Source organism: Dendrobates tinctorius, unplaced genomic scaffold (assembly GCF_039654945.1).
Source record: "Dendrobates tinctorius isolate UK_male_01 unplaced genomic scaffold, ASM3965494v1 ptg000075l, whole genome shotgun sequence".
In the NCBI taxonomy this organism is placed as follows: domain Eukaryota; kingdom Metazoa; phylum Chordata; class Amphibia; order Anura; family Dendrobatidae; genus Dendrobates; species Dendrobates tinctorius.
In genome coordinates this window covers 30,081,064-30,109,031 of record NW_027361743.1, presented here as the reverse complement: position 1 = coordinate 30,109,031, position 27,968 = coordinate 30,081,064, and the positions used below count along the sequence as shown (strand labels likewise).

General features: G+C 47.6%; 2 protein-coding genes across 5 annotated transcripts in view; one reads left to right on the top strand and one right to left on the bottom strand.

Moving 5' to 3' along the window:
• Positions 1–764: 764 nt before the first annotated feature.
• Positions 765–27,157, bottom strand: POLR1D (RNA polymerase I and III subunit D). 2 transcript variants are annotated; one of them, XM_073583141.1, is made up of 3 exons: positions 27,021–27,157; positions 6,157–6,231; positions 765–2,843 (listed from the first exon to the last, which is right to left on the bottom strand). In XM_073583141.1, the coding sequence occupies exons 1-3, from the start codon at positions 27,056–27,058 to the stop codon at positions 2,576–2,578; spliced, it is 381 nt and encodes a 126-aa protein (XP_073439242.1). In that variant the 5' UTR covers positions 27,059–27,157; the 3' UTR covers positions 765–2,575. The 2 variants fall into 2 exon arrangements, with proteins under 2 accessions (XP_073439242.1, XP_073439243.1); XM_073583142.1 differs by lacking the exon at positions 27,021–27,157 and adding an exon at positions 26,965–26,998.
• Positions 27,090–27,968, top strand: part of LNX2 (ligand of numb-protein X 2) — a 262,034-nt gene continuing 261,155 nt past the window's right edge. For 2 of the 3 annotated variants that reach the window (XM_073583140.1, XM_073583135.1), the window contains exon 1: positions 27,090–27,211. The gene's annotated coding sequence lies outside the window, so the exon portion shown is untranslated. The remainder of the gene's footprint in view (positions 27,212–27,968) is intronic. The other variant, XM_073583139.1, reaches the window with a different exon arrangement.

The following is a 27,968-nucleotide window of genomic DNA, read 5'->3' as shown; positions in this document are numbered from 1 at the left end:
CTTGTCTTGACTGAAAACATTTCTGGTGCTATTGGAACCGGCAGATCTTCTGTACTGGGAGTATTGCAGATGGAATGTTTGGATACTGTAAAGTCCACTTCTTCCTTGAAACTCCTTTCAAAATTGGGGGCACCATGAAGAAATCGCAATTAGTAGTGTGATCAGTTTGCTCTCTCTAGATTATTGGGTCTGCAAAAGGCATAGATTGCCTCTTCTCATATAACTGATCTCCTATTCTGCAGCCAAAATACTGGTTGTATGCTTTCCTTATCATGGTAGTCATGGTAGATAAAAATGAGCAGAAATCTCATTTACTTTGCTGATACTATCAAACGTTGGCATTTTTTTTTTTTTACACTGGAAATAACAGGTGTAAAAAATGAGGCATAAAACACCATTATGTGAACAAGCCCATACATCGGAAACGGACATATCCATGTCCTTCTCTGGGCGATAGAAGTACTGCACACATATATTCTTCAGTTCTTTTTTCTATCTATTGAAAATATTTTTGCTTTGCAAAATATAAAGATGCACTCACCTGTGGTCTAGGTCTAGATCTGCAGCACCGGCCAACTCATCTGAACAGGACTAAACTGCAATACCAGACACAGCCCATGCATAGCGGGGGCATCGTTTTCAGAACATGCACATCCCTGTGCCTCCAATCTCATACATCGATCCTTATGAGCAGGTACAGAACTTCTCTGTGTGTTTGAGCAATCCACAGGTGTTCAGAATAAATAAATAAATCATAGCTCATAAAAGATGAGAAAAGAAAAGGTTTTATTACTGTTATTAGTAAATAATAGATTAAAAATCAAACAAAGAGAATCCATATACAAACAAGTCAGTAAATAGATCTCAAGGATTTAAGAAAAAAAAAAGGTTCCATTTCTCTTTTCTCCAGAAACAGCGCCACCATGGTTTTTGGGCTGTAAGGAGGCAGAGCTGTAATACCAGACACGGCCCATGGACAGGAGTGGCGCTGTTTCTCCAAGATAGCTCACTACTTTTTTTGTTTTATATCCCTGGACAACACCTTTAAAACACTCCAAAATGAACATTTCTCTTAGACATAGTATACAATTGCAATTCTACAAAGAAACTTTAACCCTTTCAATCATATTCCAAGAAAAATAAGGTGACAAGTTTGTCTTGTGCTTTATGGCTCAGTTACAGGTGCAGGGTTACGACACATGCAGACCACGCGGGGCCATTTTTTCGTGTTCGAGTACGAGAACTTTTGTCCTGATAGCACTGCACTCTGTAAAGTGTCCCCCAACCCGTGGCTCTTCTGTTCATGGAAAATAACATTTCCCACCATGCGTGTTAGGAGTTGTAATTTTCATTGAACAGGAGAGCCTCAGCTCAAGCTCAGCGCTCCTTACATCTGCAACATCCCAAGTAATTGTGATTTAACTCAACCCTTTTCCCCAAGACCTTGACCATTATGCGTTACTTAGGGTGCTTTCACATAGCGTTTAGTTACACGTCTTGCGTCCAAACCCCTCCGGCAAAACGGGATTTGGGCATATGCCCCCAACGTGGCCATATACTATAATGGTGCCAACAGAGCGGACGTGATTTCTGCCGGAAATGCATACTGGAGCCCGACACTCAGACACAGTCTACTATGTCTGCGTGTCCTATACGCCCGAAAATTATGAACGTCGGAGCGAACGTTCCCTCTGTTGGCACCATTATAGTTTATGGCCTCATCGGTGCATACGCCCAAATCCCGTTTTGCCAGTTTGGATGCAAGCCCCAACGGGACCCACGAATATGTAACTAAATGCAATGTAAAAGCACCCTTACACCCATTTAATGAGTGGTTTTAGGCGGCCATATGGCTTTGAAGATCGTCAGTCAACTTTACGATTCTCCCTACCCATGCACGCGCAGTTGAGTGTGCATGCATCCACGTTGGGGAGAAGGGTAATACACGGATGTCACATAACACTGACAGCAGCTCATCTCCAGTGAGAATAAAACAAGGATTGGACATGCTGAAATTCCAACATGCCCAATTAAACAGGAGCAAAAAAGATTCAGACTACCCTGGTGTGGAGTCCAGTTCGGTCCTATATGGCAGCCGGACCTAGGCAGTGTTCACATCAATCCTCCGCCGCCTAAATCCAGGGCACTTCTACCACCCCTGTGATGTCATATGAGGCCAAAATGACTAGGTCTCACGTTATGGGGGTCTAGCAAGCGGCAGGAGCGCCCAGGATGCCAGACATAGGACTGCCAGCATGGATGTGAACACTGCTGTGGTCTGCCGGCCACGAAAAACCAAACTGCACCCGGATAGCTCTACATTTTTTTTTTTTTCATTATCTGCTGTCAGGACCCCCCCATAGCTGGTAACTAATATCTTAGCCAGACATTGATACGTGTGTGGCCACCATTACTGTCCCATTATAATCCAGCACTGTGTGCAGTAATAATTGCAGAGAGAACGTGTATAACATATAACAGTCATTGCCGGAGGCAGATGAGACCGAGTATTAACACCCTGCATATTGCAAACCGATAACAGTATGAGCCTTATTGCTGCACCCCTCCCCCGCGGCTATCGTCTCTTGCCCTCGCCCTTGGATTGACTATGTCGTGTGCTCTTGCTTGAGGACCGCGATCCCTTTTTATCTTTTCGCGAGTCGTCGCTCCTCTTATAGGGATGTGTGCTGTGCTTTTCGGAATGCCTCCTTTCCCTGCTGTGGTCCCTGGTCTCCTTTTCATCCGGCGATCTCCTGCTGTGCTTCTCCCTATCGGGGGGCAGGGTGTTTTTAATGGTATTGATCAGAAATCGCTTGTTGGTGCTGGCGAGGGGACACTTCATCCTGCAACAGAATGGACAGAGGGGCTGCAGTCAATCAGCGTGTTTTGTGCGCCACCTAGTGTCCGAAGTGAGAACAATGCAAGGAAGGCAAGAACCTCCTTGGATTGATTACACAGATGCAAAATCACTTGTTGAGAACAGCTTTTACATCTATTTTATGTTTTCTGGCAATTTCTGCTACCTGTAAATCATGATGTAAATGTTGATCTATAGGTCTTGTTCTATTCAGACCTATTGACCAAGATCTGCAGCAACGCATACTGTCCCTGCTGTATATGTAGACAAGTGGTATATATATGCAACTCATCGTTAAAGGGATGGTGTTCATGACATGGAACTTCTAAGCTTCACATGTTTAGGGTACGGATACATAGGTAAGGGCAGGGATATATTGCAGAATTGCAAAAATCCATTGTATCTTCCACTCTGAGTTTGATGTGGCAAGTCAGAATCCACATTAGACCCCATTTGTCACACTTTATATTCTGTACAAACACAGACACACTCACCTTCCCTTGCCATGTACCCAACATGCCTGTCTCCTGTGATGACGTTTTGTCCTATACGACGGCTATCATCATCACTGGGAGCTGCGTTGTACAAAGGTCGGCAGAGGAATGGGATAATATTACCTGGGGTGTTACGTATTTTACCTATTTAGGCAGATCTGCAAACCCAAGGTTTCAGCATCAAATTCCGCCCAGTGTTCCAGCTCCAAAATTCATATCAAAGTAAGCCCACGTCCTTGTAGGAGGCACATGTTCACCTTAAAAATCTACTGGATTATAGAAAAGACTTTCTTCACGAAGCAGTGCTCTGATGGAAGGTGATTCTTCGGCTAGTTGTGACCTACAGGATCGCTCCAGTGTTTGGTGGGTTATCTGGAGGTCACTTCTCAATGTAAGTATAAGAGAGCCAGGACGCGGACAGGACGCGGACAGGACGGGGCCAGGACGCGACCAGGACGCAGACAGGACGGGGTCAGGACGCAGACAGGACGGGGTCAGGACGCAGACAGGACGGGGTCAGGACGCGGACAGGACGGGGTCAGGACGCGGACAGGACGGGGACAGGACGGGGCCAGGAAGCGGACAGGACGGGGCCAGGAAGCGGACAGGACGGGGCCAGGAAGCGGACAGGACGGGGCCAGGACGCGGACAGGACGGGGCCAGGACGCGGACAGGACGGGGCCAGGACGCGGACAGGACGGGGCCAGGACGCGGACAGGACGCGGACAGGACGGGGCCAGGACGCGGACAGGACGGGGCCAGGACGCGGACAGGACGGGGCCAGGACGCGGACAGGACGGGGCCAGGACGGGGCCAGGACGCGGACAGGACGGGGCCAGGACGCGGACAGGACGGGGCCAGGACGCGGACAGGACGGGGCCAGGACGCGGACAGGACGGGGCCAGGACGCGGACAGGACGGGGCCAGGACGCGGACAGGACGGGGCCAGGACGCGGACAGGACGGGGCCAGGACGCGGACAGGACGGGGCCAGGACGCGGACAGGACGGGGCCAGGACGCGGACAGGACGGGGCCAGGAGGCGGACAGGACGGGGCCAGGACGCGGACAGGACGGGGCCAGGACGCGGACAGGACGGGGCCAGGAGGCGGACAGGACGGGGCCAGGACGCGGACAGGACGGGGCCAGGACGCGGACAGGACGGGGCCAGGACGCGGACAGGACGGGGCCAGGACGCGGACAGGACGGGGCCAGGACGCGGACAGGACGGGGCCAGGACGCGGACAGGACGGGGCCAGGACGCGGACAGGACGGGGCCAGGACGCGGACAGGACGGGGCCAGGACGCGGACAGGACGGGGCCAGGACGCGGACAGGACGGGGCCAGGACGCGGACAGGACGGGGCCAGGACGCGGACAGGACGGGGCCAGGACGCGGACAGGACGGGGCCAGGACGCGGACAGGACGGGGCCAGGACGCGGACAGGACGCGGACAGGACGCGGACAGGACGGGGCCAGGACGGGGCTAGGACGCGGACAGGACGCGGACAGGACGGGGCCAGGACGGGGCCAGGACGGGGCCAGAACGCAGGCAGGAGGGGGCCAGGATGAGGATCTCATAGACTTACAGTGAGAACCTGTGACTTATCTCTTACTTCCAGTGAATCAGAAGTTGTGGTCACAAGAAGGCGGATTGGGACTGGAGTGGTGCTGGGAAGAGCTGAAGATGGCGGCTAATGAGTATATTACTGGGTTGCAGGGAACTTGCATTAGTATCACCACTTAAGTGATAAAAAACAAAACTCTAGAGTAAAACAGTAAAAATAGTACAATTTAGTTTCTTAAAAGGGGTTAGCACACTATATCCTCAGTATAGAAGATGCTGGGGGTTCAAAAGCTAGGACCCCCACCAATCATAAGAACAGGACTCTGGAGTTACCCTGCTGAATAGTGATGGTCACAAATGCGCATCCCCCTCCTGTCATTGTCTATTGGACTGATGGAGATAGCGGAGAGCTGTACTCACTAGCTCGGTAACTCCTGCTGCCGATTTAAAACTGGTGACCCCAGAGGATTATTTTTAGGATTGGTGGGGGGGCCTTTGCAATATGACTCCCAGCAATAAGACCCTTATCACCTAATAGACAGGGGGTGTATACCAGGATGGACCCCTAAGGCTGTGTGCACACGCTGCGGATTAGGTGCGGATTCATCCGCGCGGATTTTGTAAAATCCGCAGGTGAAACCGCAGGTCAAAAGACCTGCGGTTTTACCTGCGGATTGCTCTGCGGTTTTGCCCTGCGGTTTTTCATCTCCTCAATGGAGGAGATGGCAAACCGCAGGAGAATCCGCAGAAAGAATTGACATGTCAATTCTTTCTGCGGATTGAAAACCGCAGATAATCCGCGCGGAAAATTCCGCACCGTCTGCATTGCGTTTTTTGATTCCCATAGGGAATCATGGTACTGTACACCGCAGCAGAAACTGCTGCGGGTCCGCAGCGGCCAAAACCGCAGCGGAACCGCAGCAAAATCCGCAGCGTGTGCACACAGCCTAAAAGATACCAAAAGAAAAAGCAGGTGCTCCTCCGACTGCTGTGTAGAACTGTGAGCCCATATTGGTGGTTGTTACAAAGTGCACCCTGTCAGCCAACTTATCTTCCTGATTAGCCGATTTGTCACGAGACGAACATTAATGGTGCCAAATACAAAGGTGACACCTTGACTGGGAATATGTGGGGGATAGAGAAGTGTAAACCCCGAATATCACTGATCTGGCCAATATACCCCCCATATGTCATTGCCTGCAAAGAAAATATTCTCCCGGCATAGCATAGAACAACGTACCAGCCCATTGGCCCCATAGTCTCGGCTCGATCTTTTCCCCTTTTGGCTTCTTTGAGAAGCTCTTCTACTGCTTTCCTGCAAAAAAAAACAAAGAATAATAAAATTGTAATCAGATAAAGGGCCATAAAATGATGTAGCAGATAGCGAGACACTGTATGACACTTCTGCAGACAGAACAACGGAGACGGCGGTGTCTTTTATCAGTCATCATCTCCGGCTGCAATCACAGCGGACAGGAGGGCCCAATGTCCTGATTAGGACTTCTAGATGGAAGAGAACATTGCTGACAACCACAAGTCTGTGAATAAAGGGCACCAGACTCAGCGGCTGCTCCTACTCCCTCCGTAGTCACAAGCTCTCTGACACTCAAAGACAACTCACACCCAGATCAAAAGTGTTCAGTTTCCGTTACGGTTTTATTCCCGCTTCTCCTCCGAGTCCTGTGTTTTTTGTTTTCTTTTTGTAATCGACCATATGGATGCAGAGATATGATCATTTTATTTCATGCTTATTTTATGGTGGCGGTGCTAACGAGCTTCTCTACAGGCGTTTCTATAAATTGCTCTGCATAATTACCCAGCAGCACTGCCCTCTTGGAAGGACAAAAAAATAAGCAGAAAATAATAATAATAAAAAAGTCCCTATATCTGAAACCATATAGCAGGTGTTTGTTTGTTTTTTTTAAACAGAATACTTAGGAGAGTAGCGGGAATAAAATAGGAGGATACTGTGCTGTGGAGTCGGTACAAAATGGATCACCTCCTAAAACATCTAATACATTGAGTACAGTTGTACAATGCAGGATGGGCTGCAAATGTTTTCATAAGAATTTGGGAAAGTTATGACATGTCCTATGCATGTCTGTTCTGTTCCTGATCTAAGGATCTCGGCTTTTAGTTGAGATGAATCTGTGCTGCACTTTATGCACATGCTCAGTAGTGACCGGTGCTGTGGAGCCGTAGATGAGATGAATCTGTGCTGCCCTTTATGTACATGCTCAGCAGTGACCAGTGCTGTGGGATCATAGCTGAGATGAATCTGTGCTGCACTTTATGTACATGCTCTGTAGTGACCGGGGCTGGGGAGTCGTAGTGGAGATGAATCTGTGCTGCACTTTATGTACATGCTCAGTAGTGACCAGTGCTGTGGAGTCGTAGTGGAGATGAATCTGTGCTGCACTTTGTGTAGATGCTCAGTAGTGACCAGTGCTGTGGAGTCATAGATGAGATGAATCTGTGCTGCACTTTATGTACATGCTCAGTAGAGACCAGTGCTGTGGGGTCGTAGATGAGATGAATCTGTGCTGCACTTTATGTACATGCTCAGTAGTGACCAGTGCTGGGGAGTCATAGCTGAGATGAATCTGTGCTGCACTTTATGTACATGCTAAGTAGCGACCAGTGCTGTGGGGTCGTAGATGAGATGAATCTGTGCTGCACTTTATGTACATGCTAAGTAGTGACCAGTGCTGTGGAGTCGTAGATGAGATGAATCTGTGCTGCACTTTATGTACATGCTAAGTAGTGACCAGTGCTGGGGAGTCATAGCTGAGATGAATCTGTGCTGCACTTTATGTACATGCTCAGTAGTGATAAGTGCTGGGGAGTCAGAGATGAGATGAATCTGTGCTGCACTTTATGTACATGCTCAGTAGTGACCAGTGCTGGGGAGTCATAGATGAGATGAATCTGTGCTGCACTTTATGTACATGCTCAGTAGTGACAAGTGCTGTGGAGTCATAGATGAGATGAATCTGTGCTGCACTTTATGTACTTGCTCAGTAGTGATCAGTGCTGGGGAGTCATAGAGGAGATGAATCTGTGCTGTACTTTATGTACATGCTAAGTAGTGACCAGTGCTGGGGAGTCATAGAAGAGATGAATCTCTGCTGCACTTTATGTACATGCTCAGTAGTGATCACTGCTGGGGAGTCATAGATGAGATGAATCTGTGCTGCACTTTATGCACATGCTCAGTAGTGACCAGTGCTGGGGAGTCATAGATGAGATGAATCTGTGCTGCACTTTATGCACATGCTCAGTAGTGACCAGTGCTGGGGAGTCATAGCTGAGATGAATCTGTGCTGCACTTTATGTACATGCTAAGTAGTGACCAGTGCTGTGGGGTCGGAGTGGAGATGAATCTGTGCTGCACTTTATGTACATGCTCAGTAGTGACCAGTGCTGGGGAGTCATAGATGAGATGAATCTGTGCTGCACTTTATGCACATGCTCAGTAGTGACCAGTGCTGTGGGGTCATAGCTGAGATGAATCTGTGCTGCACTTTATGTACATGCTAAGTAGTGACCAGTGCTGTGGGGTCGGAGTAGAGATGAATCTGTGCTGCACTTTATGTACATGCTCAGTAGTGAGCAGTGCTGTGGGGTCATAGATGAGATGAATCTGTGCTGCACTTTATGCACATGCTCAGTAGTGACCAGTTCTGGGGAGTCATAGCTGAGATGAATCTGTGCTGCACTTTATGTACATGCTAAGTAGTGACCAGTGCTGTGGGGTCAGAGTGGAGATGAATCTGTGCTGCACTTTATGTACATGCTCAGTAGTGACCAGTGCTGGGGAGTCATAGCTGAGATGAATGTGTGCTGCACTTTATGCACATGCTCAGTAGTGACCAGTGCTGTGGAGCTGTAGAGGAGATGAATCTGTGCTGCACTTTATGTACATGCTCAGTAGTGACCAGTGCTGTGGAGCCGTAGAGGAGATGAATCTGTGCTGCACTTTATGTGCATGCTAAGTAGTGACCAGTGCTGTGGAGCCGTAGATGAAACTGTGCTGCACTTTATGCACATGCTCAGTAGTGACGGATGCTGTGGAGTCATGGATGAGATGAATCTGTGCTGCACTTTATGTACATACTCAGTAGTGACCAGTGCTGTGGAGCCGTAGAGGAGATGAATCAGTGCTGTACTTTATGCACATGCTCAGTAGTGACCAGTGCTGTGGGATCGTAGCTGAGATGAATCTGTGCTGCAATTTATGTACATGCTCAGTAGTGACCAGGGCTGTGGGATCGTAGATGAGATGAATCTGTGCTGCACTTTATGTACATGCTCAGTAGTGACCGGTGCTGTGGAGCCGTAGATGAGATGAATCTGTGATGCACTTTATGTACATGCTCTGTAGTGACCGGGGCTGGGGAGTCGTAGTGGAGATGAATCTGTGCTGCACTTTATGTACATGCTCAGTAGTGACCAGTGCTGTGGAGTCGTAGTGGAGATGAATCTGTGCTGCACTTTGTGTAGATGCTCAGTAGTGACCAGTGCTGTGGAGTCGTAGTGGAGATGAATCTGTGCTGCACTTTGTGTAGATGCTCAGTAGTGACCAGTGCTGTGGGGTCGTAGATGAGATGAATCTGTGCTGCACTTTATGTACATGCTCAGTAGTGACCAGTGCTGGGGAGTCATAGCTGAGATGAATCTGTGCTGCACTTTATGTACATGCTAAGTAGTGACCAGTGCTGTGGGGTCGTAGATGAGATGAATCTGTGCTGCACTTTATGTACATGCTAAGTAGTGACCAGTGCTGTGGAGTCGTAGATGAGATGAATCTGTGCTGCACTTTATGTACATGCTAAGTAGTGACCAGTGCTGGGGACTCATAGCTGAGATGAATCTGTGCTGCACTTTATGTACATGCTCAGTAGTGATCAGTGCTGGGGAGTCATAGATGAGATGAATCTGTGCTGCACTTTATGTACATGCTCAGTAGTGATCAGTGCTGGGGAGTCATAGATGAGATGAATCTGTGCTGCACTTTGTGTAGATGCTCAGTAGTGACCAGTGCTGTGGAGTCGTAGTGGAGATGAATCTGTGCTGCACTTTGTGTAGATGCTCAGTAGTGACCAGTGCTGTGGGGTCGTAGATGAGATGAATCTGTGCTGCACTTTATGTACATGCTCAGTAGTGACAAGTGCTGGGGAGTCATAGCTGAGATGAATCTGTGCTGCACTTTATGTACATGCTAAGTAGTGACCAGTGCTGTGGGGTCGTAGATGAGATGAATCTGTGCTGCACTTTATGTACATGCTAAGTAGTGACCAGTGCTGTGGAGTCGTAGATGAGATGAATCTGTGCTGCACTTTATGTACATGCTAAGTAGTGACCAGTGCTGGGGACTCATAGCTGAGATGAATCTGTGCTGCACTTTATGTACATGCTCAGTAGTGATCAGTGCTGGGGAGTCATAGATGAGATGAATCTGTGCTGCACTTTATGTACATGCTAAGTAGTGACCAGTGCTGGGGAGTCATAGATGAGATGAATCTGTGCTGCACTTTATGTACATGCTCAGTAGTGACCAGTGCTGTGGAGTCATAGATGAGATGAATCTGTGCTGCACTTTATGTACATGCTCAGTAGTGATCAGTGCTGGGGAGTCATAGAGGAGATGAATCTGTGCTGTACTTTATGTACATGCTAAGTAGTGACCAGTGCTGGGGAGTCATAGATGAGATGAATCTGTGCTGCACTTTATGTACATGCTAAGTAGTGACCAGTGCTGGGGAGTCATAGATGAGATGAATCTGTGCTGCACTTTATGTACATGCTCAGTAGTGATCAGTGCTGGGGAGTCATAGATGAGATGAATCTGTGCTGCACTTTATGTACATGCTCAGTAGTGACCAGTGCTGGGGAGTCATAGATGAGATGAATCTGTGCTGCACTTTATGCACATGCTCAGTAGTGACCAGTGCTGGGGAGTCATAGCTGAGATGAATCTGTGCTGCACTTTATGTACATGCTAAGTAGTGACCAGTGCTGGGGAGTCATAGATGAGATGAATCTGTGCTACACTTTATGCACATGCTCAATAGTGACCAGTGCTGTGGGGTCATAGCTGAGATGAATCTGTGCTGCACTTTATGTACATGCTAAGTAGTGACCAGTGCTGTGGGGTCTGAGTAGAGATGAATCTGTGCTGCACTTTATGTACATGATCAGTAGTGACCAGTGCTGTGGGGTCATAGATGAGATGAATCTGTGCTGCACTTTATGCACATGCTCAGTAGTGACCAGTGCTGGGGAGTCATAGCTGAGATGAATCTGTGCTGCACTTTATGTACATGCTCAGTAGTGACCAGTGCTGTGGGGTCGGAGTGGAGATGAATCTGTGCTGCACTTTATGTACATGCTCAGTAGTGACCAGTGCTGGGGAGTCATAGATGAGATGAATCTGTGCTGCACTTTATGCACATGCTCAGTAGTGACCAGTGCTGTGGGGTCATAGCTGAGATGAATCTGTGCTGCACTTTATGTACATGCTAAGTAGTGACCAGTGCTGTGGGGTCGGAGTGGAGATGAATTTGTGCTGCACTTTATGTACATGCTCAGTAGTGACCAGGGCTGTGGGATCGTAGATGAGATGAATCTGTGCTGCACTTTATGTACATGCTCAGCAGTGACCAGTGCTGTGGGGTCATAGCTGAGATGAATGTGTGCTGCACTTTATGTACATGCTAAGTAGTGACCAGTGCTGGGGAGTCATAGATGAGATGAATCTGTGCTGCACTTTATGCACATGCTCAGTAGTAACCAGTGCTGTGGGGTCGGAGTGGAGATGAATCTGTGCTGCATTTTATGTACATGCTCAGTAGTGACCAGTGCTGGGGAGTCATAGATGAGATGAATCTGTGCTGCACTTTATGTCCATGCTCAGTGGTGACCAGTGCTGTGGGGTCATAGATGAGATGAATCTGTGCTGCACTTTATGTACATGCTCAGTGGTGACCAGTGCTGTGGAGTCGGAGATGAGATGAATCTGTGCTGCACTTTATGTCCATGCTCAGTAGTGACCAGTGCTGTGGAGCCGTAGAGGAGATGAATCTGTGCTGCACTTTATGTACATGCTCAGTAGTGACCAGTGCTGTGGAGTCTTAGCTGAGATGAATCTGTGCTGCACTTTATGTACATGCTCAGTAGTGACCAGTGCTGTGGAGCTGTAGAGGAGATGAATCTGTGCTGCACTTTATGTACATGCTCAGTAGTGACCAGTGCTGTGGAGCCGTAGAGGAGATGAATCTGTGCTGCACTTTATGTGCATGCTAAGTAGTGACCAGTGCTGTGGAGCCGTAGATGAAACTGTGCTGCACTTTATGCACATGCTCAGTAGTGACGGATGCTGTGGAGTCATGGATGAGATGAATCTGTGCTGCACTTTATGTACATACTCAGTAGTGACCAGTGCTGTGGAGCCGTAGAGGAGATGAATCAGTGCTGTACTTTATGCACATGCTCAGTAGTGACCAGTGCTGTGGAGTCAGAGATGAATCTGTGCTGCACTTTATTCACATGCTCAGTAGTGACCAGTGCTGTGGGATCGTAGCTGAGATGAATCTGTGCTGCACTTTATGTACATGCTCAGTAGTGACCAGGGCTGTGGGATCGTAGATGAGCTGAATCTGGGCTGCACTTAATGCACATGCTCAGTAGTGACCGATGCTGTGGGGTCGTAGCTGAGATGAATCTTTGCTGCACTTTATGTACATGCTCAGTAGCGACCAGTGCTGTGGAGTCGTAGATGAGATGAATCTGTGATGCAGTTTATGTACATGCTCAGTAGTGACCAGGGCTGTGGGGTCGTAGCTGAGATGAATCTGTGCTGCACTTTATGCACATGCTCAGCAGTGACCAGTGCTGTGGAGTCGTAGATGAGATGAATCTGTTCTGCACTTTATGCACATGCTCAGTAGTTACCAGGGCTGTGGGATCGTAGATGAGATTAATCTGTGCTGCACTTTATGTACATGCTCAGTAGTGACCAGTGCTGTGGAGTCGTAGATTAGATGAATCTGTGCTGCCCTTTATGTACATGCTCAGTAGTGACCAGTGCTGTGGAGTCGTAGTGGAGATGAATCTGTGCTGCACTTTATGTACATGCTCAGTAGTGACCAGTGCTGGGGAGTCATAGCTGAGATGAATCTGTGCTGCACTTTATGTACATGCTAAGTAGTGACCAGTGCTGTGGGGTCGTAGATGAGATGAATCTGTGCTGCACTTTATGTACATGCTCAGTAGTGATCAGTGCTGGGGATTCATAGATGAGATGAATCTGTGCTGCACTTTATGTACATGCTCAGTAGTGACCAGTGCTGGGGAGTCATAGATGAGATGAATCTGTGCTGCACTTTATGCACATGCTCAGTAGTGACCAGTGCTGGGGAGTCATAGCTGAGATTAATCTGTGCTGCACTTTATGCACATGCTCAGTAGTGACCAGTGCTGTGGGGTCATAGCTGAGATGAATCTGTGCTGCACTTTATGTACATGCTAAGTAGTGACCAGTGCTGTGGAGTCGGAGTGGAGATGAATCTGTGCTGCACTTTATGTACATGCTCAGTAGTGACCAGTGCTGGGGAGTCATAGATGAGATGAATCTGTGCTGCACTTTATGCACATGCTCAGTAGTGACCAGTGCTGTGGGGTCATAGCTGAGATGAATCTGTGCTGCACTTTATGTACATGCTAAGTAGTGACCAGTGCTGGGGACTCATAGCTGAGATGAATCTGTGCTGCACTTTATGTACATGCTCAGTAGTGATCAGTGCTGGGGAGTCATAGATGAGATGAATCTGTGCTGCACTTTATGTACATGCTAAGTAGTGACCAGTGCTGGGGAGTCATAGATGAGATGAATCTGTGCTGCACTTTATGTACATGCTCAGTAGTGATCAGTGCTGGGGAGTCATAGAGGAGATGAATCTGTGCTGTACTTTATGTACATGCTAAGTAGTGACCAGTGCTGGGGAGTCATAGATGAGATGAATCTGTGCTGCACTTTATGTACATGCTAAGTAGTGACCAGTGCTGGGGAGTCATAGATGAGATGAATCTGTGCTGCACTTTATGTACATGCTCAGTAGTGATCAGTGCTGGGGAGTCATAGATGAGATGAATCTGTGCTGCACTTTATGTACATGCTCAGTAGTGACCAGTGCTGGGGAGTCATAGATGAGATGAATCTGTGCTGCACTTTATGCACATGCTCAGTAGTGACCAGTGCTGGGGAGTCATAGCTGAGATGAATCTGTGCTGCACTTTATGTACATGCTAAGTAGTGACCAGTGCTGGGGAGTCATAGATGAGATGAATCTGTGCTACACTTTATGCACATGCTCAATAGTGACCAGTGCTGTGGGGTCATAGCTGAGATGAATCTGTGCTGCACTTTATGTACATGCTAAGTAGTGACCAGTGCTGTGGGGTCTGAGTAGAGATGAATCTGTGCTGCACTTTATGTACATGATCAGTAGTGACCAGTGCTGTGGGGTCATAGATGAGATGAATCTGTGCTGCACTTTATGCACATGCTCAGTAGTGACCAGTGCTGGGGAGTCATAGCTGAGATGAATCTGTGCTGCACTTTATGTACATGCTCAGTAGTGACCAGTGCTGTGGGGTCGGAGTGGAGATGAATCTGTGCTGCACTTTATGTACATGCTCAGTAGTGACCAGTGCTGGGGAGTCATAGATGAGATGAATCTGTGCTGCACTTTATGCACATGCTCAGTAGTGACCAGTGCTGTGGGGTCATAGCTGAGATGAATCTGTGCTGCACTTTATGTACATGCTAAGTAGTGACCAGTGCTGTGGGGTCGGAGTGGAGATGAATTTGTGCTGCACTTTATGTACATGCTCAGTAGTGACCAGGGCTGTGGGATCGTAGATGAGATGAATCTGTGCTGCACTTTATGTACATGCTCAGCAGTGACCAGTGCTGTGGGGTCATAGCTGAGATGAATGTGTGCTGCACTTTATGTACATGCTAAGTAGTGACCAGTGCTGGGGAGTCATAGATGAGATGAATCTGTGCTGCACTTTATGCACATGCTCAGTAGTAACCAGTGCTGTGGGGTCGGAGTGGAGATGAATCTGTGCTGCATTTTATGTACATGCTCAGTAGTGACCAGTGCTGGGGAGTCATAGATGAGATGAATCTGTGCTGCACTTTATGTCCATGCTCAGTGGTGACCAGTGCTGTGGGGTCATAGATGAGATGAATCTGTGCTGCACTTTATGTACATGCTCAGTGGTGACCAGTGCTGTGGAGTCGGAGATGAGATGAATCTGTGCTGCACTTTATGTCCATGCTCAGTAGTGACCAGTGCTGTGGAGCCGTAGAGGAGATGAATCTGTGCTGCACTTTATGTACATGCTCAGTAGTGACCAGTGCTGTGGAGTCTTAGCTGAGATGAATCTGTGCTGCACTTTATGTACATGCTCAGTAGTGACCAGTGCTGTGGAGCTGTAGAGGAGATGAATCTGTGCTGCACTTTATGTACATGCTCAGTAGTGACCAGTGCTGTGGAGCCGTAGAGGAGATGAATCTGTGCTGCACTTTATGTGCATGCTAAGTAGTGACCAGTGCTGTGGAGCCGTAGATGAAACTGTGCTGCACTTTATGCACATGCTCAGTAGTGACGGATGCTGTGGAGTCATGGATGAGATGAATCTGTGCTGCACTTTATGTACATACTCAGTAGTGACCAGTGCTGTGGAGCCGTAGAGGAGATGAATCAGTGCTGTACTTTATGCACATGCTCAGTAGTGACCAGTGCTGTGGAGTCAGAGATGAATCTGTGCTGCACTTTATTCACATGCTCAGTAGTGACCAGTGCTGTGGGATCGTAGCTGAGATGAATCTGTGCTGCACTTTATGTACATGCTCAGTAGTGACCAGGGCTGTGGGATCGTAGATGAGCTGAATCTGGGCTGCACTTAATGCACATGCTCAGTAGTGACCGATGCTGTGGGGTCGTAGCCGAGATGAATCTTTGCTGCACTTTATGTACATGCTCAGTAGCGACCAGTGCTGTGGAGTCGTAGATGAGATGAATCTGTGATGCAGTTTATGTACATGCTCAGTAGTGACCAGGGCTGTGGGGTCGTAGCTGAGATGAATCTGTGCTGCACTTTATGCACATGCTCAGCAGTGACCAGTGCTGTGGAGTCGTAGATGAGATGAATCTGTTCTGCACTTTATGCACATGCTCAGTAGTTACCAGGGCTGTGGGATCGTAGATGAGATTAATCTGTGCTGCACTTTATGTACATGCTCAGTAGTGACCAGTGCTGTGGAGTCGTAGATTAGATGAATCTGTGCTGCCCTTTATGTACATGCTCAGTAGTGACCAGTGCTGTGGAGTCGTAGTGGAGATGAATCTGTGCTGCACTTTATGTACATGCTCAGTAGTGACCAGTGCTGGGGAGTCATAGCTGAGATGAATCTGTGCTGCACTTTATGTACATGCTAAGTAGTGACCAGTGCTGTGGGGTCGTAGATGAGATGAATCTGTGCTGCACTTTATGTACATGCTCAGTAGTGATCAGTGCTGGGGATTCATAGATGAGATGAATCTGTGCTGCACTTTATGTACATGCTCAGTAGTGACCAGTGCTGGGGAGTCATAGATGAGATGAATCTGTGCTGCACTTTATGCACATGCTCAGTAGTGACCAGTGCTGGGGAGTCATAGCTGAGATTAATCTGTGCTGCACTTTATGCACATGCTCAGTAGTGACCAGTGCTGTGGGGTCATAGCTGAGATGAATCTGTGCTGCACTTTATGTACATGCTAAGTAGTGACCAGTGCTGTGGAGTCGGAGTGGAGATGAATCTGTGCTGCACTTTATGTACATGCTCAGTAGTGACCAGTGCTGGGGAGTCATAGATGAGATGAATCTGTGCTGCACTTTATGCACATGCTCAGTAGTGACCAGTGCTGTGGGGTCATAGATGAGATGAATCTGTGCTGCACTTTATGTACATGCTAAGTAGTGACCAGTGCTGTGGGGTCGGAGTAGAGATGAACCTGTGCTGCACTTTATGCACATGCTCAGTAGTAACCAGTGCTGTGGGGTCGGAGTGGAGATGAATCTGTGCTGCACTTTATGTACATGCTCAGCAGTGACCAGTGCTGTGGGGTCATAGCTGAGATGAATGTGTGCTGCACTTTATGCACATGCTAAGTAGTGACCAGTGCTGGGGAGTCATAGATGAGATGAATCTGTGCTGCACTTTATGCACATGCTCAGTAGTAACCAGTGCTGTGGGGTCGGAGTGGAGATGAATCTGTGCTGCATTTTATGTACATGCTCAGTAGTGACCAGCGCTGGGGAGTCATAGATGAGATGAATCTGTGCTGCACTTTATGTCCATGCTCAGTGGTGACCAGTGCTGTGGAGTCGGAGATGAGATGAATCTGTGCTGCACTTTATGTCCATGCTCAGTAGTGACCAGTGCTATGGAGCCGTAGAGGAGATTAATCTGTGCTGCACTTTATGTACATGCTCAGTAGTGACCAGTGCTGTGGAGTCTTAGCTGAGATGAATCTGTGCTGCACTTTATGTACATGCTCAGTAGTGACCAGTGCTGTGGAGCTGTAGAGGAGATTAATCTGTGCTGCACTTTATGTGCATGCTAAGTAGTGACCAGTGCTGTGGAGCCGTAGATGAATCTGTGCTGCACTTTATGCACATGCTCAGTAGTGACGGATGCTGTGGAGTCATGGATGAGATGAATCTGTGCTGCACTTTATGTACATACTCAGTAGTGACCAGTGCTGTGGAGCAGTAGAGGAGATGAATCAGTGCTGTACTTTATGCACATGCTCAGTAGTGACCAGTGCTGTGGAATCAGAGATGAATCTGTGCTGCACTTTATTCACATGCTCAGTAGTGACCAGTGCTGTGGGATCGTAGCTGAGATGAATCTGTGCTGCACTTTATGTACATGCTCAGTAGTGACCAGGGCTGTGGGGTCATAGATGAACTGAATCTGTGCTGCACTTTATGTACATGCTCAGTAGTGACCACTACTGTGGAGTCGGAGATGAGATGAATCTGTGCTGCAATTTATGTACATGCTCAGTAGTGACCAGTGCTGTGGGGTCAGAGATGAAATGAATCTATGCTGCACTTTATGTACATGCTCAGTAGGGACCAGTGCTGTGGGGTCGTAGATGAGATGAATCTGTGCTGCCCTTTATGTACATGCTCAGTAGTGACCAGTGCTGTGGGGGTCGGAGATGAGATGAATCTTTGCTGCACTTTATGTACATACTCAGTAGTGACCAGTGCTGTGGGGGTCGTAGATGAGATGAATCTGTGCTGCATTTTATGTACATGCTCAGTAGTGACCAGTCCTGTAGGGTCATAGCTGCGATGAATCTGAGCTGCACTTTATGTACATGCTCAGTGGTGACCAGTGCTGTGGGGTCGTAGATGAGATGAATCTGTGCTGAACTTTATGTACATGCTCAGTGGTGACCAGTGCTGTCGAGTCGGAGATGAGATGAATCTGTGCTGCACTTTATGTACATGCTCAGTAGTGACCAGTGCTGTGGGGTCGTAGATGAGATGAATCTGTGCTGCACTTCACGTACATGCTCAGTAGTGACCAGGGCTGTGGGGTCATAGAGGAGATGAATCTGTTCTGCACTTTATATACATGCTCAGTAGTGACCAGTGCTGTGGAGTCATAAATGAGATGAATCTGTGCTGCACTTTATATCCATGCTCAGTGGTGACCAGTGCTGTGGGGTCATAGATGAGATGAATCTGTGCTGCACTTTATGTACATGCTCAGTAGTGACCAGTGCTGTGGAGTCTTAGCTGAGATGAATCTGTGCTGCACTTTATGTACATGCTCAGTAGTGACCAGTGCTGTGGAGCCGTAGAGGAGATGAATCTGTGCTGCACTTTATGCACATGCTCAGTAGTAACCAGTGCTGGGGAGTCATAGATGAGATGAATCTGTGCTGCACTTTATGCACATGCTCAGTAGTAACCAGTGCTGTGGGGTCGGAGTGGAGATGAATCTGTGCTGCATTTTATGTACATGCTCAGTAGTGACCAGTGCTGGGGAGTCATAGATGAGATGAATCTGTGCTGCACTTTATGTCCATGCTCAGTGGTGACCAGTGCTGTGGAGTCGGAGATGAGATGAATCTGTGCTGCACTTTATGTCCATGCTCAGTAGTGACCAGTGCTATGGAGCCGTAGAGGAGATTAATCTGTGCTGCACTTTATGTACATGCTCAGTAGTGACCAGTGCTGTGGAGTCTTAGCTGAGATGAATCTGTGCTGCACTTTATGTGCATGCTAAGTAGTGACCAGTGCTGTGGAGCCGTAGATGAATCTGTGCTGCACTTTATGCACATGCTCAGTGGTGACGGATGCTGTGGAGTCATGGATGAGATGAATCTGTGCTGCACTTTATGTACATATTCAGTAGTGACCAGTGCTGTGGAGCCGTAGAGGAGATGAATCAGTGCTGTACTTTATGCAAATGCTCAGTAGTGACCAGTGCTGTGGAGTCAGAGATGAATCTGTGCTGCACTTTATTCACATGCTCAGTAGTGACCAGTGCTGTGGGATCGTAGCTGAGATGAATCTGTGCTGCACTTTATGTACATGCTCAGTAGTGACCAGGGCTGTGGGATCGTAGATGAGATGAATCTGTGCTGCACCTTATGTACATGCTCAGTAGTGACCAGTGCTGAGGGGTCGTAGTTGAGATGAATCTTTGCTGCACGTTATGCACATGCTCAGTAGTGACCAGGGCTGTGGGATCGTAGATGAGCTGAATCTGTGCTGCACTTAATGCACATGCTCAGTAGTGACCGATGCTGTGGGGTCGTAGCTGAGATGAATCTTTGCTGCACTTTATGTACATGCTCAGTAGCGACCAGTGCTGTGGAGTCGTAGATGAGATGAATCTGTGATGCAGTTTATGTACATGCTCAGTAGTGACCAGGGCTGTGGGGTCGTAGCTGAGATGAATCTGTGCTGCACATGCTCAGTAGTTACCAGGGCTGTGGGATCGTAGCTGAGATTAATCTGTGCTGCACTTTATGTACATGCACAGTAGTGACCAGTGCTGTGGAGTCGTAGATTAGATGAATCTGTGCTGCACTTTATGTACATGCTCAGTAGTGAGCAGTGCTGTGAAGTCGTAGATTAGATGAATCTGTGCTGCACTTTATGTAAATGCTCAGTAGTGACCAGTGCTGTGGGGTCGGAGATGAGATGAATCTGTGCTGCAATTTATGTCCATGCTCAGTAGTGACCAGGGCTGTGGAGTCGTAGATGAGATGAATCTGTGCTGCACTTTATGTACATGCTCAGTAGTGACCGATGCTGTGGAGTCAGAGATGAGATGGATCTGTGCTGCACTTTATGTACATGCTCAGTAGTGATCGGTGCTGTGGAGTCATGGATGAGATGAATCTGTGCTGCACTTTATGTCCATGCTCAGTGGTGACCAGTGCTGTGGAGTCGTAGATGAGATGAAACTGTGCTGCAGTTTATGTACATGTTCAGTAGTGACCACTGCTGTGGAGTCGTAGATGAGATGAATCTGTGCTGCAATTTATGTACATGCTCAGTAGTGACCAGTGCTCTGGGGTCGTAGATGAGATGAAACTGTGCTGCAGTTTATGTACATGCTCAGTAGTGACCACTGCTGTGGAGTCGGAGATGAGATGAATCTGTGCTGCAATTTATGTACATGCTCAGTAGTGACCAGTGCTGTGGGGTCATAGATGAAATGAATCTGTGCTGCACTTTATGTACATGCTCAGTAGTGACCACTACTGTGGAGTCGGAGATGAGATGAATCTGTGCTGCAATTTATGTACATGCTCAGTAGTGACCAGTGCTGTGGGGTCATAGATGAAATGAATCTGTGCTGCACTTTATGTACATGCTCAGTAGGGACCAGTGCTGTGGGGTCGTAGATGAGATGAATCTGTGCTGCAGTTTATGTACATGCTCAGTAGTGACCAGTGCTGTGGGGGTCGTAGATGAGATGAATCTGTGCTGCATTTTATGTACATGCTCAGTAGTGACCAGTCCTGTAGGGTCATAGCTGCGATGAATCTGAGCTGCACTTTATGTACATGCTCAGTGGTGACCAGTGCTGTGGGGTCGTAGATGAGATGAATCTGTGCTGAACTTTATGTACATGCTCAGTAGTGACCAGTGCTGTCGAGTCGGAGATGAGATGAATCTGTGCTGCACTTTATGTACATGCTCAGTAGTGACCAGTGCTGTGGTCGTAGATGAGATGAATCTGTGCTGCACTTCACGTACATGCTCAGTAGTGACCAGGGCTGTGGGGTCATAGAGGAGATGAATCTGTTCTGCACTTTATATACATGCTCAGTAGTGACCAGTGCTGTGGAGTCATAAATGAGATGAATCTGTGCTGCACTTTATGTACATGCTCAGTAGTGACCAGTGCTGTGGAGTCTTAGCTGAGATGAATCTGTGCTGCACTTTATGTACATGCTCAGTAGTGACCAGTGCTGTGGAGCCGTAGAGGAGATGAATCTGTGCTGCACTTTATGTACATGCTCAGTAGTGACCAGTGCTGTGGAGCCGTAGATGAGATGAATCTGTGCTGCACTTTATGTACATGCTCAGTAGTGACCAGTGCTGTGGAGCCGTAGAGGAGATGAATCTGTGCTGCACTTTATGTACATGCTCAGTAGTGACCAGTGCTGTGGAGCCATAAATGAATTTGTGCTGCACTTTATGCACATGCTCAGTAGTGACCGATGCTGTGGAGTCATGGATGAGATGAATCTGTGCTGCACTTTATGTACATACTCAGTAGTGACCAGTGCTGTGGAGTCAGAGATGAATCTGTGCTGCACTTTATTCACATGCTCAGTAGTGACCAGTGCTGTGGGATCGTAGCTGAGATGAATCTGTGCTGCACTTTATATACATGCTCAGTAGTGACCAGTGCTGTGGAGTCGCAGTGAGAATGAATCTGTGCTGCACTTTATGTACATGCTCAGTAGTGGCCGGTGCTGTGGAGTCGTAGTGGAGATGAATCTGTGCTGCAGTTTATGTAGATGCTCAGTAGTGACCGATGCTGTGGAGATGAATCTGTGCTGCACTTTATGCACATGCTCAGTAGTGACCAGTGCTGTGGGATCGTAGCTGAGATGAATCTGTGCTGCACTTTATGTACATGCTCAGTAGTGACCAGTGCTGTGGAGATGAATCTGTGCTGCACTTTATGTACATGCTCAGTAGTGACCAGTGTTGTGGGATCGTAGCTGACTTGAATCTGTGCTGCACTTTATGTACATGCTCAGTAGTGACCGATCCTGTGGAGTCGTAGCTGAGATGAATCTGTGCTGCACTTTATGTCCATGCTCAGTAGTGACCGGTGCTGTGGAGCCATAGATGAGATGAATCTGTGCTGCAGTTTTTGTACATGCTCAGTAGTGACCGATGCTGTGGAGTCGTAGATGAGATGAATCTGTGCTGCACTTTATGTAGATGCCAGTAGTGACCAGTGCTGTGGGATAATAGATGAGATGAATCTCTGCTGCACTTTATGTACATGCTCAGTAGTGACCGGTGCTGTGCAGCCGTAGATGAGATGGATCTGTGCTGCACTTTATGTACATGCTCAGTAGTGACCAGTGCTGTGGGATCATAGATTAGATGAATCTGTGCTGCACTTTATGTAGATGCTCAGTAGTGACCAGTGCTGTGGAGTCGTACTGGAGATGAATCTGTGCTGCACTTTATGTAGATGCTCAGTAGTGACCAGTGCTGTGGGATCATAGATGAGATGAATCTGTGCTGCACTTTATGTACATGCTCAGTAGTGACCAGTGCTGTGGGATCATAGATGAGATGAATCTGTGGTGCACTTTATGTACATGCTCAGTAGTGACCGGTGCTGTGGGGTCATAGATGAGATGAATCTGTGCTGCACTTTATGTACATGCTCAGTAGTGACCAGTGCTGTGGAGTCGTAGATGAGATGAATCTGTGCTGCACTTTATGTACATGCTCAGTAGTGACCAGTGCTGTGGGGTCATAGATGAGATGAATCTGTGCTGCACTTTATGCACATGCTCAGTAGTGACCAGTGCTGTGGAGTCATAGATGAGATGAATCTGTGCTGCACTTTATGCACATGCTCAGTAGTGACCAGTGCTATGGAGTCGTAGATTAGTTGAATCTGTGCTGCACTTTGTGCATATGCTCAGTAACGATTATTGCTGTGGAGTTGGAGTCTGGGAAATTGAGGAGTCAGAGGTTTGGCTTACTGACTCCACAGCCTTGATACTGATGCTTCCCGTTCTGTCATCAGAGACAGGATTACAATTGGATGTAACAATTCTATATAAATAATCCACGATTTACCATTCACCATAGATGAAGTCACAGCTCACCTCCTCCCCCTCTCTGCACTAATTAGAGATCATGCCCACAATACTGTTGTATAAAAGTCAATGAGTCATCCCATGTATTGCTTCCTGTTGGATGGTTGCTGTAAAATATACAGCTCAGACAAGGTGAAGGCTTTTGTAATCATGTAAAGAAAATAGAATAAAACTAATATTTACAATCAAAATACATTACAAAGACATAACATACACTCAACACTGAAATTGCAACACAAAGAAGAAAAAGTTATGGAAATCACAGGATGGATAGACATGTTAGTGATATACAAATGATGAAAGAATAAAAAAAGAACTCTCTTTTCAGTATGGAGTATGAGGCCACGTGCAGGACTCCTGGCACTTTCAGCCTTGGTTGACATTAAAGAGGTTATTAATGGCTGTCTGCGGATGTTCTGTCGCGTTGAATGCATTTGCTGACCAATAATTTGCCAGAAGTGCTCGATTTGAGACAAGTCTGCAGACGCTGCAGGCCATGGTAGCATGTTTAGGCCTCACAGGTAGCTCACAGTACCACAAGCAACATGCGGCTTGGTGATGTCCTGCTGAAAAACGGCCCCTGGGAATATTCGGAGAAATGGCCGTACCACTGGTTCCGACAACAAAACACTGCGCTATCAGTGTACCTGTGTGTGTCCCGTAATCACAGGAGTAGTGTGACGTTCCCTCATGAAGTCCTCTTCATTGACCTCACACCACCGCTCTTAAAAGATGCAGAGCAAGATGGCAATAGAGGTCTATCCGCTTCAGTGAGGATCCCCGCTTTTGTCTTGGACAATGATGGGCAGAGGTTAGTCTGGAGAACCTGTGGGCAACTGCAAAGGGAGCTGCCAGCAGCGGTTCTTGAAGATTTACCCAAGCGCATTCAGCGTGGCAGAACATTCCTAAGACGACCATTAATAACCTCGGTGATGGCAGCCAATGTATGTAAGTGCTAAGATTTCAGCGTGTGGCGCTGATACTTGATACTGAATAAATGGAGATGTTTAGAACATTTTGCTTCCATTTTTTCATAATTTGCATATCATTAATATGTCTATCCATCCTGACATTTCCATAATTCCACATCTTTTACTTTTTAGGCCCCTTTCACAAGTCTGTGTCCGCAGTACGTGTGGTTTCCATTTGTTTCACGGATGCCACCTGCACCTATTATAACCTATGCTGCTATGCACACGTCTTTTAATACAGACTGTGTGTAAGTGTAAATCACATGGAGACATGTCCGTTTTATTATAGGCAGCATGGATGACAAGTGCCAGTACAAGTCTATGGGTCCGTGAAAAACAAGCACAGTACATGGGTGGCATCCGTGTGCTGTAAGTGTTTAACATTGCAAAGTATAGGAGAAGCTTTGTAATTTCCTTTATTATACCATAACGGAATAACACTGACGATACGCGGATCCAAAGACACTGACAGCCCGCGGACCCAAAAACACTGACGGCACGCGGACCCAAAAACACTGACGGCACGCGGACCCAAAAACACTGATGGCACGCGGATCCAAAGACACTGATGGCACACAGATCCAAAGACACTGACGGCACGCGGATCCAAAAACACTGACGGCATGCGGATCCAAAAACACTGACGGCACACGGACCCAAAAACACTGACGGCACACGGATCCAAAAACACTGACGGCACGCGGATCCAAAGACACTGACGGCACGCGGATCCAAAGACACTGACGGCACGCGGATGCAAAAACACTGACAGAAAGCGGACCCAAAAACACTGACGGCACGTGGATCCAAAGACACTGATGGCACACGGATCCAAAGACACTGACGGCACGTGGATCTAAAGACACTGACGGCACGCGGATCCAAAAAAACTGACTGCCCGCGGATCCAAAAAAACTGACTGCCCCGGATCCAAAGACACTGACGGCACGTGGATGCAAAAACACTGACAGAAAGCGGACCCAAAAACACTGACGACACTGGTACTGTTTTTTTATGGTTTTATACAGACGTGTGAAGGGAGTCTTAATGTTGCAATTTCAATGTTGAAAATTGTACGAGTCAAAAAATCACGCCACTAAAAAAAAAAATCCTATTTAATAAAGACAGGTGAACAATGCCTACCGTTCCTGCTCACATCTTGTCAGGTATGTGTAGAAATCACGTCCCTGACATTGCTTGCTTCCTAATGCAAAAGTGAGCAGTGCCAGAATTACCCTTTAAGGCCAAATTAAGCTTGTTACTAGGGGGTTAATTCTATTAACCAGCCATGTACTATTCCCAAGTTACAGACTAAAGCCCCCGTTACACACTGCGATATCGCTAGCAATATCGCTGTAAAGTAACTGCATTTACAAATCTGTGGCTTCAGAGAAATCTTCAGGTGTTTTCTGCTGTTTAGGGTCAGCTCCGAGCTCTAAATCTAGTCATCATACCTCACATGTGCCCGAGTGTGGTACAATTGATTGTTTTCCCTCCTTTCATTGTTAGATCTCATTCAGATGTCTGTTTTGCATGTACATGTTCTATCTAGATCTCATCTATGGATCTATTCACATCTGCTTTTCTGAGACACGTCCGCTTTTGATCAGAGTGATGGATCTCTCATACAAGTCTATGGGTCCGTGACCATCACTGACAACACATGGACGGCATCGGTGTGTAATCTGGGCGCTGTTCATTTTTGTAGTGCTAGAAGCTTTGCAAAGTTTTTTTCTTTTCATTTTCTTTGCAAACGAGAAAATCACTGGTGGTAAGACTCATGGACAAAACACTGACTTTTTTTAGCTCGCTTTTTTGGGAGAACACCTCCTGTTTACATCGGGGAGCTGCTACTGATTAAAGCTACTTTTTCTGCCTGCAAAAAAAAAGTTCATTAAAAAAAAAAAGAAAACATTCATTTGGTAACTGGGCCAATTTCCTTGACATCTTACAGTGTAAAAGTGTCTTAACTGATGTGGTGATAGGGGAACAGATAAACTAATAATCATCCCCTATACCTGATCCCCAGGGTGGGCGTTACATAAATTACAGAAGGTCTATCCTCATTTCCCAGACCATTGTGGCTTTTCTGCCCCCTCGCCGATCTCCTGAAATACACTATGTACAGTGACTGCCGCACCCTTACATCCGAGCAGGAGGACATCTGGATGAAACCTATGCAGGCTGCAGTGATCACGTGACATTGCTTATGTCAGGTGAGCAGCGGGGACACAGGGAGGGCTGACAGCGGAGGATCAGAACAAGTCATGAAGATTTTTTTTGTATTCTACTTATGCAGCAGCCTAGGGGCCATAGGGCAACACCTTTTTAAATATAAATCTAATCAAACTTCGTAATGTTCTAGCAGAATTGTGAGTGCAGCTCTGAAGCTAAATGCAAGCTTGATGTTTTGGCTGGAGGCGCAGTACCAATCACGTCTAAATAATGTAGGGCAGCAACATGGATCTAACAGCGCGAATGCACGTGGGGCACCATGGCTGTAAATGTGGGGGTGCTGAGGTGGCCATTAACACCTGGCAGCAGCACAACCTTGCAGCTGACACCTTTCATGGGCAAGACCCAGGCTCCCTCACTACTGTGCAGCCCATTCACACATGCACACACTTAAGTAGACGATGTCCTGCAGGCATCACACAGAAACGCCACAGCAGAGTCCCTACCGCTCCAGCTCTTCCTCCTTCATTGCGTCTCCACTCATAAGAAAATCCGGAACCACGAACCGGAAGCTGCCAACCAAAGCTTCACCACGTAACGCCAACCATCAACGGCGACTTCCGGCGCCGTGACGTAAGCACGCTGAGACGCGGCTGGAACGCTGCGCTGGGATGATGTCACACGTCGGGCTGGTCAGGTGACGTAGTTGTGATGCTGCTGAAGTTGTCACCGACACCAAGCAGTTAGTGGCCTGGGAAGAGCAGGCAGCCATTAATTATTACACAGCAGCCTAACTGGTGTCACTAATAATGGACACGGCTAGAACATGTGCCTCCATATCGGCCATATGCTTCTACCCTGGGGTCTGGGTAGTTTCAGATTTTTTGTGACGGACATTTCAGGAAAGTTCTCCCCTAAGCTAAAATACATAATGTGGTAAACAGAGCAGGTCCTTACCCTCCCCTGGTCCAGGGTCGGCTGCCACACTGACGTGACGCCGACAGCTCATTTCACCGCTGCAGCCCATCACTGTGTGCAGCAGTCAAAAGACCGGGAGCTGAGCAGTCGGCTCTGGGCCTTGGCCAAGGGAGACTTTGTTATTTCAGGGATTGTACAGCATTTGGGGGGCACTTGTCTAGAAGTTGAGAACCCCTTTGAAATAATTCAAAACTTGATGTCGAAATCGCTGACCAGCAGGGTCGGCCCGAACGTATAGGCGAACTAGGCGGCCGCCTAGGGCGCCGACCCAAAGGGGGCGCCAGAGAAAAAATAGAAAAAATTATAAAAAATCTTTTCAAAAGGCAAAAAGTTTTAGGGATGGAAAGACAAGTGTACATATTTAAGGGCAAATATGACGCAAGAGAGGTTGGTTGGGTTGGCAACAATTTCGATAGAATCTGAAGTTGCAAAACAAATTAATCTCGGTGACTTAGTGTCATCCTTTTAAAAAAAAA